This window comes from Spinacia oleracea, chromosome 3, assembly GCF_020520425.1.
Source record: "Spinacia oleracea cultivar Varoflay chromosome 3, BTI_SOV_V1, whole genome shotgun sequence".
NCBI lineage: Eukaryota > Viridiplantae > Streptophyta > Magnoliopsida > Caryophyllales > Amaranthaceae > Spinacia > Spinacia oleracea.
In genome coordinates this window covers 42,280,348-42,296,088 of record NC_079489.1, presented here as the reverse complement: position 1 = coordinate 42,296,088, position 15,741 = coordinate 42,280,348, and the positions used below count along the sequence as shown (strand labels likewise).

Here is a 15,741-nt window from a genome sequence, read left to right as displayed (position 1 = left end):
GAATCACCTTAAAGATGTTACAGGCGGCAACCGAGAGAGGATACGGTCGGCGTGACTGAGTATCCAATATCCAAGTATCCAGTAACCATTATCCATACTTTTCTAATAAAAAAAAGCTAACGGGTAATCGGGTACCCGTATATACAAAACTTATAACCTGTACCCGACCCACATACCAGCAATTTTTAGCGGGTCAGGTACCCACCCCGTGAAAATTATAATTTTCCTAAAAAATACCCGATTAATTTGAATCGGGTTAGCGGCCAAATTAAGCGGGTCGGATTTTTTTAAACACTCCTAGCGGTGTGTCCTACCTCCCACCGATACCTATTGCCCAACTATACTTTTCACCCAAATATGTTAACACAAATTTAATAATAATACTCCATAACAAACAAATAATTCTTTACCCACCCTAACCTAACCTTTCATAGTCAGCTTTACTCTCACCTACGCTAAACTTACTTTATCATCCCTCCACATCTCATTACCATTTACATTATCCATCATCAAAAAACAAACACCTTCCAATTTTAAAAATTAAAACTTTCCTAATTCTATAATCAAAAGTTAAAAATTTCCCTTTTTATTTTGTTTTAATTACTTGTAAATTATGCTCTCACTCGTTTGGTAGCTCCACTGTACAACCCCACCTCACCTCACCTCACCTGAAACCCAGAAATAAAGTAGAATCAGTCTTTCAGTCTTCAATTTCACTTCATCGATCACCCCTTTTTCCTCTCACAAAAATATCTCACAAATTGAGTATATATATTTTTTAAATTTTAATTTGATTTTTTTTTTTTAGTTAATTTAGAAATGTTGGGAATTTATGGGGCCGCGTTTGGATCGAAGTAACGCTGGATTTTTGATGGGAAAGTGGGTTTTCAGTGAAATTTATTCATGGAGGTTATGATTTGTGAAACTCCATGTTTTGGGTTACGATTTGTTCATTGTTTCAGATTTGCTGTCATTCTTTTCGAGGTAAGTTTTGGCCTTTCTTCTTGCTATTTAATTTAAATTGTACATTTATGGAATGTTTACATTTTGGAATACTGGGTTTTCATTTTTGGAATTGTTCCAATGTTTTTTTTTGGAAAAATTAATGTGGAAGTATGGAAATTTTGTGACTTTTTCCATTTGGGGTTTTGGCGTGAGTTCAGATTGATTGTTATAATTGAAAATTAAAAATTTAATATACCCAATTATCCACATTAATTAGATCTTTATACCTTATTTAAGTTATTTCCCTTTTCTATGTCTTCAAGGATAAGTAGATTACTGATGTTAGTTGCAACTTATTGTAGAGGGAAAATTTTAGGGCCTCGGTCGAGATTTAATTGTGGCATTATTAGTTCAAATTACATTGTCGATGTTACTCTATGCTATTTGAGGATGAAGGGACTTAGAAGTTATTATATGTCTAATTAACACTTTGTTTGAGAGATTTTATTCGGCAGCTGATGCTTCTTATACAAGGAAGTTCTATCCTTTCTTCCTAATTTACTGAATTTGAAGTCATGAATTTCGATTATCAATTTTGGTAGCATAAAGTAGCTCAGCTCAATGTCGATTTGCAGCTGTTGCCTAAGTTTCTTATTGTTAAATGTTTCCCTGTGGCAGATTGTTTTGGTATTGGGGTTGTTCTCAGTTGCTAATGCACAATCCATCAATTATCATGTACAACAACAAGGGCAAGAAAGAGAGGTTAGAAGTATTAATTCACATTCTTGTATACATGATCAAATTATTGCACAGCGGAGGCGGCCTGGTCGCCAGGTTTATTCTGTTACCCCACAAGTGTACGAGGAACCTAGTTTCACAGAGTCTCTCAGCCGCAAGGGGCGTGCTTTGCTTGGTGTCTCTGAATCCATACCACAATCAGAAGATGGGAAATGGCCAATTAGAATTTATTTAAATTATGATGCAGTAGGCCATTCTCCTGATAGAGACTGCAGAAATGTCGGGGACATTGTGAAGGTGAGAATTGGGAACGGTGGCTGCATTTATATGCACATAGTGGTTTAGTCACTCCTTTTCTGATTCTCTTGTTTAATATGTTGCTTCTCGGTTGATCAGGTCGGGGAACCTCCTATGACATCTGTTCCCGGAAAACCTTTTTGTAATCCTAATGTTGATCCACCAGTTTCGGGGGACTGCTGGTATAATTGTACTTTGGATGATATATCTGGAGGGGACAAAAAGCATCGCCTGCATGAGGTCTACATTTGATTTCCACTCCTACTATATGTATAACTTGGATTATGTTGATTTTTTCATGCCACAGGCCAACCATAAAAGAAAGGGTGTGAAAATGTGCATTGTTTTGCCACTTATCTTTCTGTCAATCATTTATGTTTTATTTTCTGTATTGGTTTTAAACAGACAGCCTATTTTCTATTAAAAATTTAGAAGTTATAGGAAGTTTGGGAAAACCAGGCTACATTATGTTTTCTGAATACTGACTGAGCTTCTGATTTGGGGCCGAAGTAGTCCAAATATATAGGTTGGATTCAATTGTGTGATCCCCTTTGTTAGCAACCATAACCTCCTACGACTAGAAAAAAAAATATTCGTAAAAACAGAGAATATTATATATTTCTTGCATGTTTCCTGATCCCTTTCACTTAGGAGATTCATTTCAAATATCGTTCTTTGGAATTATTGTTCATTTTATTATCAACCTGTGAAGTAAAACCTGCTTGTTAATGTATGGGCAGGCTCTGGGGCAGACAGCAGACTGGTTCCAAAGAGCCTTAGCCGTTGAGCCTGTTAGAGGAAAATTGCGACTGAGTGGATACTCTGCATGTGGACAAGATGGAGGCGTGCAGCTACCAAGGGAATATGTAGAAGGTTCTGTTCTATTTGGCATTGCTATGTCAGGAATGACTTTTATTTACTTAGCCTTTTGTTAGGGTTTATGACAACATTATCTGTCACTTGTTTTCCTATCAGAGGGAATTGCCGATGCAGATTTGGTTCTTTTAGTAACTACAAGGCCAACAACTGGCAACACACTAGCATGGGCTGTAGCGTGCGAGCGGGATCAGTGGGGCCGTGCGATTGCAGGTAATGTAATGTAGATGATCTGGTATAGTGATTGGATTCATGTATTTCTGCCACTTTCTGGACAACTGATACATTTTTTTTCTCTTGAAGGCCATGTGAATGTTGCTCCCCGCCATTTGACTGCAGAAGCTGAAACACTGCTTTCTGCAACTCTCATTCATGAGGTTAGTGTTTTTATTTTGGAAAAATTGACAAGATAAATCCCAAGTTTGGATTATTTAAAAAAAATCCCAAGATAAGTAAGTTATCTTCCAATATTGGACCCAAGTTTGCATTACCTGCAATCGCACAGCCCCACCCAATCCTGCTCACATGCCACAACCTCAAACTTGGGACCAATATTGGAAGATACCTCAAACTTGGGATTTATCTTGTCAACTTTCCTTTTATTTTTTAATTGAGAAAGGATTCAAAGGAATTAATAAGTTTATCACCTTTGATGAGTTTGATGTTTTCCCAGGTTATGCATGTTCTTGGTTTTGATCCACATGCTTTTGCACATTTCCGTGATGAGCGCAAAAGACGGCGAGCTCAGGTAATTTTAGATGAAGTACATTTTCTTCAATTGTGAATGTTAAACAAAAACAATTGTCTGTGTGTGTGTGGGGGACTGGGGGGTCCTTGTGCATGTCCTGACTCCTGAGTATGGTATTAAGTTTTCGAGTGTGGATGTCAGATTTAGAAACAAAGGAGGAAACTGGTGGAATATTTTCGTTAGATTGCTCGACATATACACCTGTAAATGCTCACGGCAAGCCACATAATAGTCAATGCTATTTACTTGTTCACTATTGTTAGTATCCTACATGATATGGAAAGTACGTAAATGGATTAATTGTCCCAGTTTCTTAAATCATCCAAATGTAATGGTTCCTTTACTTCCTTGTACTTAGGCTTTGTGCATCTCAAATAGAAGCAGAATTGATATTTGGAGTCTTGAAGGTAATCAGTGCAATTACAGGAAACAGGAACGAAATATGGTTGCGTCAAAGAAGAAAAATGTGATATCTAGATCTTTTGACAATCAAACAAATGTGCTGTGTGGATTGTTTCAACATTTTTTTGTTAAATTTTTCTATTTTGATTCACCTACTTGTTCTTTCAACAAGAACAAAGTACTATCAAGCGAGAAAAATAAAACAATATAAGAGAAACGAAGGAATGTGTAAGATTGATTTATGACAAAAAAGAAGAAGAATGATTTATGAATAATTTGACTATTAATGCATAATATTATTTTAGTTCGTTGCTTTGAATACATTATGCACATTGTCAAGACCGGAAGGGATGCTGATTTGAGTGTCTCTCATTTATTGGCTTCAAAAGGCTCTCGAATTATAATTTTCATCTCCTGAGTGTTCTTAACTTTAAATGATTTGTATTGGAGCTATACCTCTACTAAGTTAACCCTTGAGCAAAGGACTTAAATTTTGCAGCACTTTTCAACAATATTATATACTCAGCCTCCAAAACCAAACCAAGTGCATCATGAACTATTCGAGGCTTCTGTAATCTCAGTTAAAGTAGCTAGGATGTGCTATTAATAGAAAAAAACCCTTTCAAATAACCTTGTTGCCTCCCCTATATCGTAATTAAACCGAACTTGATATTATTAACCAATTTTGTTGGCAATTATGGAAATTGTGTTTTTGCCCCTCTTATATGTAAGAAGAATATACATATGAACAATAAAAACAAAATTCAAACTAAGACTTTCTACCCTCAAACAATAGTAATTATAACAAGCTCACCCAGTTCCTTTGAATATGGGCCCCTAATTGCTTTAGCTTCCAAGGTACCTAACAAGTTAACCTATTCCAGAGAAAAATACAAGATAAAGTTGTTCTTAAAAAGATATGTAATTCATAACAAATAAACACAATAGTGCCATCAAACCATAGCACCATACAAACTTCTTTTCTATATCCCCTCAAAAGCCCACAAATCACATATGCTACACAATCCAAGAGAGGGAAAAGGGAAAAACCAGGACTCCATTTATAGAAAACTTCTCAAGATAATTGCTGCATTATCAAGGATAACATTTGGGAAGGATCTACTACTAACTATATGGGAAAAACTTGCTCATTTCCATTAAGATAGTCAACCTCGGTCGTTTCCTCAGGGAAATAATAAATATCATTGACTCCCTAGCAAAAAACCTCACCTCAAGTGGAACCTTGGCCTTCCAAATGAAGTTGGTTACTAATAAACGGGGTTTTGCGTTGCCGTTAACAAAGATGGACACCTAATATAAGAGGTGCATGAAAAGGATCACACGCTCTTTAGTTTACCGGATAGTTTAAGAACCAGAACATCAGCAAGCTCCTCAATGTCCCTATCAGAGGCCTCCATGAATGTAATTCCAAGCGTTGTCAACCTGGAAAAAAACATAGGAACATCCTTAGATGTGGAGAGGCGATACGTAAAATATTCCCTATCTTAAACCTGAGAAACAGTAACACAGAGGACACTATGACAGTTCATATTAACTTCCATGGACAAACCTGGGGTCATATACACCCAACCCCATGTTTTCTCTTATTGAATTGGTGTCGGAGCGATTCGAATTCAAGAGGAGAACACTAATCTCATTCATCCAAAACCTCCATCCACTTTCTGCCGACACAACATATGGAAGATTGGGAAGGTCAAGGTGCTACTTCCTCTGGTGTCTCTTTAATTTTATCGTATCCTTCCCTAGTGCAAGTGCCATATGTTTTTCTACAAAATTCTTTTGGATTGTTCAGTTTCTATTGGTTCTTTGATCAGAGTTTAGACTCGATTTATGTAAGGGTGCCATTTTTATTGGAGTTTAGTTTGTCTGATATGATAAATCAGCATTTATGACTTTATCTATGTCTAACTGAAGTTATTTTTCTTCTTAACTTTGGCTCTCGTCTCATTTGCAGGTTACAAAACATAACATGGATGAAAAGCTGGGGAGAATGGTAACTCGTGTGGTGCTCCCTCGTGTTATCATGCACGCGCGGCATCATTATGGGGTATATAATTAGACTCTGAATTCTTGTTGCATGCTGACATTATGACTTGGAGGATAATATAATTGTTACCTTGACAGGCGTTTTCTGAAAACTTTACTGGTTTAGAGCTGGAAGATGGTGGTGGGCGAGGCACATCAGGTCATTACTTATATTATTCTCTTCTCTAGCTCACTCTTTTCTTTCAGTCCTTATGTCCTTTCCAAGTGTTGCCTGCTGGATACTAAGCTATGATACTTCTGTGTGGTAATAATTTACTCATAACCATTACATCATTTTATGGAAGCAGATACAGGATCCTTGTCCAACCCTCCATTCTTCTCGTGGACTTATTCACCCATATGAATTACTCCCTTGGTTCCAATTTATTTTCACTTTCCCCTCCCCAATTTGAAGTGGGTCCAATTTCTCTTACTAACTTCCTCTTTCCATCACATCAATACTATTTTCTCACAGTTTCTACACTAGTTCAGTTGCTGATACTAACGTTACCCTATTTACCCACTTCCAATTATCTTATTAATTTGAACCACTTTTTGGTCCTACCCCTTGTGTTTTTAATATGTGTTACGGTGTTACCCGGAAATAAAAATGGGACAGAGAAACGGTAATCAGAAAGAGGGGAGGGGTGGGATTTATTATGTGTGGGACTTGTGCTTTAGTGGGAGTTGTAGATTGAGGGGTGAGAAGAGTAGAGTAGAGTGCTGTGATAGTGGAGGTACAGGAAAGAGGTGACAATGGCTTCACTGATGGTCATGTGGTTAATGATGCGCGGAAAATGACTAGCGGTTATTAGATTTAAGAACCCTAACTGACAACACCACAGTAATTTCAGATCTTGAATTTTGTGGGAGGAGAGAGTAGATAATGAGGGAAGGAGTACATGGGTACAAGGCTTGGCGAAATCAAGAATGTTGGCTGTAAAGTTTACACTTTGATGCGTCATTGGTTCGTATAGTGAGTATTTCAAGATTTTTTGACTGGTAAACTTGCTTAACAAGAACAACAGAGTATGAAAGTTAATATAATTAGGGGTCTTTGAAAATATAGAATGTTTATTTATATGTCTCTGCTAATCTCAATATAAAGAATATAACCCATGTTTCCAGGGACAACTCAGACATCCAAACCTTGTATCTTACCCTGAAGTCAGAGGAGATATGCGTGCGTAGATGGAAACTTTTCCAATTCGATCCCCATTTTTTAAAATCCTTACTGGGGAATTAAAACTCGACTGTTCCGTTACGTAACGGCCGTTTTGTAACGGATTTTGGATTTACCGTTCCGCAAAACCCCGTTACATAACGGTGGGGCAAAAATAACATCTTTCTCACCGCGTCATCCGTTACGTAATGGTAACTCGCCACCTTAGAACATATTTTTTACATTACACCGTTTTTTGTACAAATTGGCCAATAATATTTTACTCCATCCGTCCCAAAATTATAGTCCTGTATTCCAAATTGGGCGTCCCATAATTATAGTTTGTTTTGTTATGTGAACATAAAATACTTACTATATTTACCCTCGTTTGGGACCACAAAAAAAATGCATTGAAAACATCTCCAATTCTCCATGTACTATATTCCCCTTCTCCATGTACTTTATTCCTTTTTACATCTACTATGTTCTACTTTCTCATACAAATTAATCATCAATGTCAATTTCCCACACACTATATTCCACTTTTTATTAAAATCTGTGTTTTTAGTCAAACAAGACTATAATTTTGGGACGGAGGGAGTAGTAATTAATATGCATTTTATGAAACATGATAGGTTTGGTTATATTCCAAAATTATAGTCTTGTTTGACTAAAACCACGGAGATTATGAGTGATTATTTGTTCACAAAATATGTTACCCACTCATATTATGATAGGTTTGGTTATATTGTGTTTGAAATAATATTTTTTAAACGTAAAAGTATTAACAGGGTTAAACATGTTAATGGGAATTTTTAGACAAAATTAATACGCGTTAGCCGCAATCCGTTCTATTTATCCGTTACAAGCGGTTTCCATCCGCTCCAACGCGACCGTTTCCGCGATCACGACCTCATCCGCGATTTCTTTTCTATGATCCTTACTGTAGAGCGTTTGTTTTACTTACTATCTGTTAATCTTTATAAACAGCCTTGATGCTTCTAGATTTATTGGCTTATCTATGGTTTAAGTTCAATGACTTATATATTGTATATGCTTGCAGGCTCACATTGGGAGAAGAGACTTTTGATGAATGAGATTATGACAGGGTCTGTGGACACAAGGTCTGTTGTTTCGACAATGACTCTGGCTTTATTGGAGGATAGTGGATGGTACAAGGCCAACTATAGCATGGCAGATCGCCTTGACTGGGGACGCAACCAAGGCACTGAATTTGTTACCTCACCATGCAATCAATGGAAGGGAGCCTATCATTGCAACAATACCCAGTTGTCAGGATGTACATATAACAGGGAGGCGGAAGGGTACTGCCCCATTGTTAATTATCCCTACGACCTTCCTCAGTGGGCCCAGTACTTCTCACAGGCTAATAAAGGTGTAGATCATGTCATGGCTCTTATATTTTATTTATCTTTTCCCCTCATTTTGTCCTATTCCCAGTGGCATTTTTGTTAGTTTGATTTATCATGTTGCTCAGCCAAGTTGTTAAAAAGCTTTGGTCACTGATGACATCTGAAGTTGGGTTATCGATGAGCTTTTCTTGGACAACTACTCTATGGATGAGAATCCTTTGTTAGATGTATTTTTAGTTTCAAATTAGTTTGCTTGTAATATCAAGAAATCAATTGTATACCCTAACCCCTAACCAACCAAGCGTGGAAGCATAAAAAGAATATAAAGCATCACATTGCAAGTTGCAACCCTATACTATAATGTTATCAATGCATTTGATACTGGACAATTTCTGTAATATATAACTTTTTCTCTTTCTCTTGCTGTATGACACAAATAATTGTCCTAAATAAGAGAAGAATAAGGTCTCTACAATTAAACCAATCAAGATAAACTTGAGCCGCAGTCAAGATGTTTGGTTCAAACAGTAGTTCTGTAGTTGTTTGATTGAGAGAACTCGTGGAGATCTAACCTGGACCCCTTTTCTTGAGGCTGATAGGGTTGCTGGAATTAGTCATTTTATTTCTCATAGGGGCATTGAAAATAAAATTTCCTGATTCAAAGTGACCAATGGTTTCACTTAAGAAAGTCTCAGTTCTACACCGTCTGCAGATGAAAAAGTACATGAAATTAAGGGGGAAAAACTAATGAATAACTTATACAATATTGAAATTAGGGGGAAAAAACTAATTTACCAATTGATTTTTGAAGTATTGAGTTTCATAACTGTGAGTGGAAGATTAGGAGTTTTGTAGCTCTTGCAGAGGGCAGGGGAGACCAGTTGAGGAGGAAGAGTAACTTGTAGCAGGAGGTTATGGGCATGTCAATTTGTTCTGAGATGTATATTCTTCAGAAATTTATACAAGCTTCTGGATTTGGTTGTTGCAGGTGGGCAGTCTTCATTGGCCGATTATTGCACATACTTTGTCGCTTATTCTGACGGGTCTTGTACAGACACCAACAGTGCTAGAGCACCTGACAGAATGCTGGGAGAAGTGCGTGGAAGCAACTCCAGGTATGGTTTTACTCTAAATTTAAGTCTCTTTGAGCCAGAAATTTGTTGGGTAGCTAGGCCATGGTACGATTACTGAAGTTCTTCCTGAGCCCTTTCTTGTTTCTGGTTGGCATAAAACTGTTTCTGCTTATGATGAAAGGTCTGGAATTTCAAGAGCTTGGAGCAACTAAATTTTTGCCTGAACCTGATGCAGGTGCATGGCCTCGTCGTTAGTTCGAACTGGATTTGTACGTGGTTCTACGACTCAAGGAAATGGTTGTTACCAGCACCGATGTATAAACAAGACATTAGAGGTAAGCCTGGAATATGTAATATTAGTTGGTAATTTAGAAGGAGATGGGTGGAATGGCTAATATAGCCAGGGAAGAGGCAGGAGGGGGAGGGAGTGAGCACAAGCCTTTTAGAAGCTAGATGACGCAATGAGATTTTTTTGAAGCTAGATGTTTTTTAAAGAATATTTTTCTTAAGTAACAAATATTATACTCTTCTTTTTTCTGTTTTGGTTTCTCCCAAAGGAATTCCCATTTTTCAATTTTGGTTTGTCCTAAATCCTAAATAGACTTTCCGTTTCCTGTTATGTTTCTCCGAAAGGAATTCCCATTTTAGTATGGCTCCGCCAAAGAAAATGTTTTAAACCTTCACTTTATGTTCCCCCAATTTCTCTCTCAATTAAAATAGAATAAACCCCACTTAACACTCTCCCAATTTCTCTCTCCTGCTTAGAAAAGAATAAACTATCCCCAGAATCCAGAACCTCAGTTTTATATTTATACTTACAGAACAATGACTCGCCACAAGAAGTCTCCTAAAAGTATGTGTTCAAATGGTTTGGGAGGACTATTAGGGAGTACCTTGTTTGACAAGGCAATTTGTTTTAATTTCCTGATTTTTTTTCTTTTCATTCTGATAGATTGCTGTAGATGGGATATGGAAAGCCTGCCCTGCAGCTGGTGGCCACATTCAGTTCCCAGGGTTCAATGGTAATCACATAACTAACATGCGAAGTAAATAGCTGTTGAAACATCATTTTCCATCTGTAACCCTGAAATTTTATTATTTCTTTGTTTAGGTGAACTGGCTTGCCCTGCTTACCATGAACTTTGCAGCACATCATTGATTTCAGTCTCCGGTCAATGTCCTAGTTCTTGCAATTTGAATGGAGATTGTGTAAATGGGAGGTGTCATTGCTTTTTGGGGTTCCATGGCCATGACTGTAATAAACGTAAGTTTCTGTTTTCACTCTGCAGTTTTCATTACTAGGAATAGTTGGACAATAAATTTGCCATGCCTCTGTAAGTACATGATAAATTTGTTTTGTAGGCCTCTGTCCTACTAACTGTAGCATGCATGGCAAGTGCCTTGATAATGGGGTCTGTGAGTGTCAGAATGGATATGCAGGCATTGACTGTTCCACAGGTAATATTGAAGACCTTCTACATACAACTATTTCAGATGCACTGATTTTGTGTTGTATGATTTCGAGCTAGGGATAAAGGCTTTATCAACTTTCATTGGCTGCTTAGCTGAAAAGGAGACATTACTGACACCATTCATCATGGATAGTTCTTGTTTCTTGTATGATGTCTGGCAATTAGCCTATAAACCAGTGAAAAAGCCATCTTAGTTTTACATGCTTACTCATGCTGGGTTGGTGCAAAATTAATGATATAGAATAAATTGGTGTCTCCTTGTTCACTTGTGTTTCACGTTTGATGTGATATGCAGCTGTGTGTGATGAGCAATGCAGCCTTCATGGAGGTGTTTGTGACAATGGAATTTGTGAGTTCCGTTGCTCTGATTATGCGGGCTACACATGCCAAAACAGTTCCTCCTTGATGACAAGTCTCTCAGTCTGCCAACACGTTCTTCAAAATGATTTCTCCGGGAAACATTGTGCTCCTAGTGAACCAAGTATATTGCAGCAGCTTGAAGAGGTGGTTGTCATGCCCAACTATCACCGCCTCTTCCCAGGTGGTGCACGAAAATTATTTAACATTTTTGGCAGCAGTTATTGTAATGAAGCTGCTAAAAGGCTAGCATGCTGGGTAAGTTGATACCTAGTTATGATTTATGCAAGTCTAGTTCTTTGTTGGTAAATTCCATATGGTGAGATACAAGAGGATATTTTATTTTTGCATCTGCAACATATCAAGGTCAAAGTTGTTATTTAGGGCTGTTAAATGAGACTAAGAGGTTGCATTCAAGAGATAGATATAATTAGGCTAAACTGTCTGGTTTTTGGCCAGAAGGTTGTTGTTTCTAAAGGCTAATACGCTATGCATCACATACTAAGGTATGATTTTTAATAGCTTCTACCAGCACTATTCCCAAATTCTGAATCGGCTAGGTTAAAATGAAAAAAGGAACAAGCTAGCTTCTCTTTTATCTCCATTTGTTTTGAGAAATTACCTAAGGTAACCCCAAGCTTTAGCAAAATATTCAAGTCGCCCATATGTTTTTGCGAATGCCTATGGTAACACTGAGGTTACTGTTTTCTTTCCAAATTGACTTCAATAAAAATTAGTCTTTCCCACTTTCTCCTTTTCTCCCTCCTGGTAGATCCAAATTTAGTTTGTCTCTGGCTTTCACTGATGATGGTCAAATCTGGAGAATGCTTTAATTTCTGAAATATCTTCTAGGAGGACGTGGTGGAGAAAACTACCAAATCCTTAAATGTTACTGTAACTTCCATCCATTGTTAAAGGAAAAGACGGAAAAAACATGAGAGAGAGGGGGTTAGATTCATGCTCAATCCGATTTAAGTTACTTTTAATGGCATAAAGAAATTTACAAGGGGATTTTCTTTGTGGTGGAAGTACTCTGGAGAAAGATGTGTGATAACAGAGGCACATAACGAGGGACTGAAGAAAATAACGAGAAAATAAGGCTGATACCTTGCTTTGTTAGGGAGGGAGTTTTTTTTGACCAAGTATTTGAATGAAGAAAGCAGGTGGTAGAACGGTAGAGGGTATAATGGAGAGGAGGATGAGGAGAGAGATTGTTTGTTGTCTATGGTGGCCATTGTTGAGTTAGAATAAGAGTTGGTCACCAAGAAGAAAAAAGAAAGATGAGACAGAAGGCAATAATACTAATGTCTTAATCCTTCTGTGATCACTAAGGTTTTTGGGGAATAAAACAGTGACTTCAGAGTTACCTTAGACATTCGCTAAAACATGGTCAATTTGAGTATCTTGCTGGCTTGCTGCCCTTACAAAGTTCCCTTGGGAAATTTACCTTTTATTTGAAATTTCTCTTGTCTTTAATTTAGGATGGGGTTCCCTGTTCCTTTTGGGAGGGAAATCTATGATAAATGTGTTACGTAGACTCCGCTAGTAGTATAAGCCTACGTGGGCTTTGGAGTATTTCTTGCGGTTGTGTGGAAAGTAGGAGAAAATCAATGTTGGAATTATTTTGAGCTTTGATTTGATTTGGTGAAGTAATGAAGGAAAACAAGGATTTCATCATCACAAAGAAAATGAAAGCTAATCAAATTGGAATATGAACTTTGGAGGATTTTGCCAGAGCAACTTCTACCGAAGAACTAACTTCAATAATTCAACACACTGTATGGATTACTGAAGCGAATCCTTCATAATGCTAAGTATCACAAACATGGAGAGTAAAGAATCATAATCAAGCCCTTGTCCAAAGAGGGTGACAAAGTCGCAAAAGCTAGAGTAATAACTCGGTCAATATGGTTTTCCCATTTAAAATGTTTCCTTCTTCAACATCCATGATCTTTCCTTCATATGTTATGTTCTGCACTAGTCAAAGTGTTTCCCCATAACCCCTGTTCTTTATCTATTAAGATTCTTCAGCAATTAGCAAATTTGACAAGTATGGCGATGAGAAACTGTAGGATCTTGGTACCTCAAGGTGTATTAGGTGGTGCGTCAGGTACGAAATGCAATTATGCTGTTTGGGTTTGATTTTAATGGCATGGATGTTACAGGAGGTTAAATCCTTTACGTTCCTGTTAGGAAGGATTTTGGAAGGTGGTTATGCAATCGATTATGAGACAAGTATTAATTTCTTTGTCATCATTGCATAAGTCTGAAAAACAGGGGAAACCAAGACTCCTGTCCTGCTGGGTGTGAAAGCAAATCGGGGTATGAAGCCAATTTTGGTTGGCCTTGGAGAATTCAGTGAGAGTTCCTTTTTGTCACAATGGTGGTTATGTAGGGCGGACAATATTTCTTGAAAGAAAAGTGTAAAGAAAAGTCATGACTTTCTAATTGAAAGATTTCGCTTATATATTTTGATTGTAAAACTAATAAGACCTGGATGGCTGGACCAATGATCCATGTGGTCAAAATAAGAACCTGGCGAGTGTTCTATATTTTCATGACTTAGGACTCTTTTTAAAATTTTCGTGACGGATATTCTAGAGTCATGAAGGTTTGCTTTTGAGTAATGGTAGCTAGTTGGAGATAATGGTAGTTTAGGAGATGATTTTCCAATGATGCTTTGGAGAATAGTTTGTCATGAGAGGAGGATGATGATTATCTTAGTTATCATGAGTGTGATGATGTCTTGTTGATTGAGTATGAGAAGTCTGGCTTGTAATATATCTCATTATGCTTTCCTTTTTAATCTTTAAAACTATAATTTCCACTTGACGCCCTCTTCCAATTCTCATTCTCATAATTTTGATACATGTAATTGTAATAGTTTAAACTGAGTTTTGAGGCATTTGTGATTCCAGATATCAATTCAAAAGTGTGACATGGACGGGGACAACAGGCTACGAGTCTGCCATTCAGCATGCGAGTCATATAACTTAGCGTGTGGTGCTTCATTGGACTGCTCAGACCAAACACTTTTCAGCATCGAGGAGGAAAGTGAAGATGAATGTACTGGTGCTAGTGAGATAAGGTTGTCATGGTTTAGTCGCTTTAGAGGCGGCAATCACCAAGTTGATAGTTCCATTAAAGAAGCATCTGTAAAATATAGGAAACTGTAAACCCCCCCCCCCCCCAACCCCCTTTATATCTATATCTCTATCTTTCTCAGCTTGTAATTTTTCTAGGCTGTTTATTGTAGGAGAAAGGCAGGCGCAATCTGTCGTGCCGTAGGTTTAGGATTTTAGGTTTCTTCCCAATCTAAATGTCGTTTAGGAAGCCATGATTTGGGTAGGAAATTCAGCTAGTACGACTTTCAGAATGGAAGTCCCAATTGTAGAGATAAAATTTGTATCAGGAAAACAAAGAAAATATCTCAACAAGATGGCCGAAGGCTGTTTATGAGAATGAAAAGCTATTGATTTCTGTTCGACTTTCTTGCTTCTATTCATATATGTTATATGTATATCATACTATTTTTTTTATGTAAATGCATATCATAGTTAACCCTATCCACTGCCAATCTTAGCGGATCGAGTTTCTTTTGCGCCTTGGACGTTATGCTTTTCAGCTGCACATACTCTGTCTCGCTTTACATAAGATCTAAAATGTTGTAGACTTGTGGTTAAGGGTATTTTGCTTTTAATCTCCTTCTGCTTCCTATTTTTCTTTTCTCTTTTGACTTTTCTTTTTAGGAATTCTAAAAGAGATTAATTGACCAATACGCAATAGGTATCCAAACAAAGCTAAGCATGGCATTACATTAACGAGGGAAAACATTGGAAAAAATATCACGCAAACGAAGGGTGAGTGTTCGCCTTTTAAGTAGTAGAGAAAAGTTAGAAAGAAAAATACAAGTATTTATACCCTAACACTTATAAGCCTTGAACTTCTATTACTATTCACCCAATAGTGCACTTACTATTTTGCCCTCATTTTGTGCCTTAATATTTTTTTGTCTTATTCTTATCAGTAGTTTTGGGAGAATTATACTCTTGGTCATATTGCTACCCTTTGTCTCCTTTTTTTTATTCTTTTGCCTTTTCTTCTTCCTTTTGCTGGCAACCCAATAACCCTTCCACAGAATTTCTCCCGTCACTCTATCTAACCTAGCTTTCCTCCGCACTCTCGTCTCTCCTATCAATATTGCTTGTGGAATGCTACAATATCAATGATACAAATATTGTAAACATATGCA

The 15,741-nt window shown here is 37.3% G+C and overlaps 1 protein-coding gene across 1 annotated transcript; it reads left to right on the top strand.

Moving 5' to 3' along the window:
- The first annotated feature begins 484 nt into the window (after positions 1-484).
- On the top strand, positions 485-14,976 carry LOC110785245 (uncharacterized). Its single transcript, XM_021989691.2, has 17 exons — positions 485-984; positions 1,624-1,980; positions 2,080-2,220; positions 2,721-2,853; positions 2,956-3,069; positions 3,160-3,233; positions 3,530-3,604; positions 5,982-6,074; positions 6,152-6,212; positions 8,278-8,610; positions 9,576-9,702; positions 9,896-9,995; positions 10,613-10,682; positions 10,772-10,924; positions 11,023-11,118; positions 11,428-11,747; positions 14,408-14,976. Exons 1-17 carry the CDS (start codon positions 904-906, stop codon positions 14,663-14,665), a joined length of 2,586 nt encoding a protein of 861 aa, XP_021845383.1. The 5' UTR covers positions 485-903; the 3' UTR covers positions 14,666-14,976.
- Positions 14,977-15,741: the final 765 nt, after the last annotated feature.

What these genes read in the sequence shown, in the direction of transcription:
- LOC110785245 (XM_021989691.2), top strand. Translation starts at nt 904, where the DNA reads ATGGAGGTTATGATTTGTGAAACTCCATGTTTTGGGTTACGATTTGTT. An exon ending in GTGCGTGGAAGCAACTCCAG is followed by an intron (nt 9,703 to 9,895) that starts GTATGGTTTTAC and finishes AACCTGATGCAG; the next exon opens with GTGCATGGCCTCGTCGTTAG. An exon ending in TGGCCATGACTGTAATAAAC is followed by an intron (nt 10,925 to 11,022) that starts GTAAGTTTCTGT and finishes TTTGTTTTGTAG; the next exon opens with GCCTCTGTCCTACTAACTGT.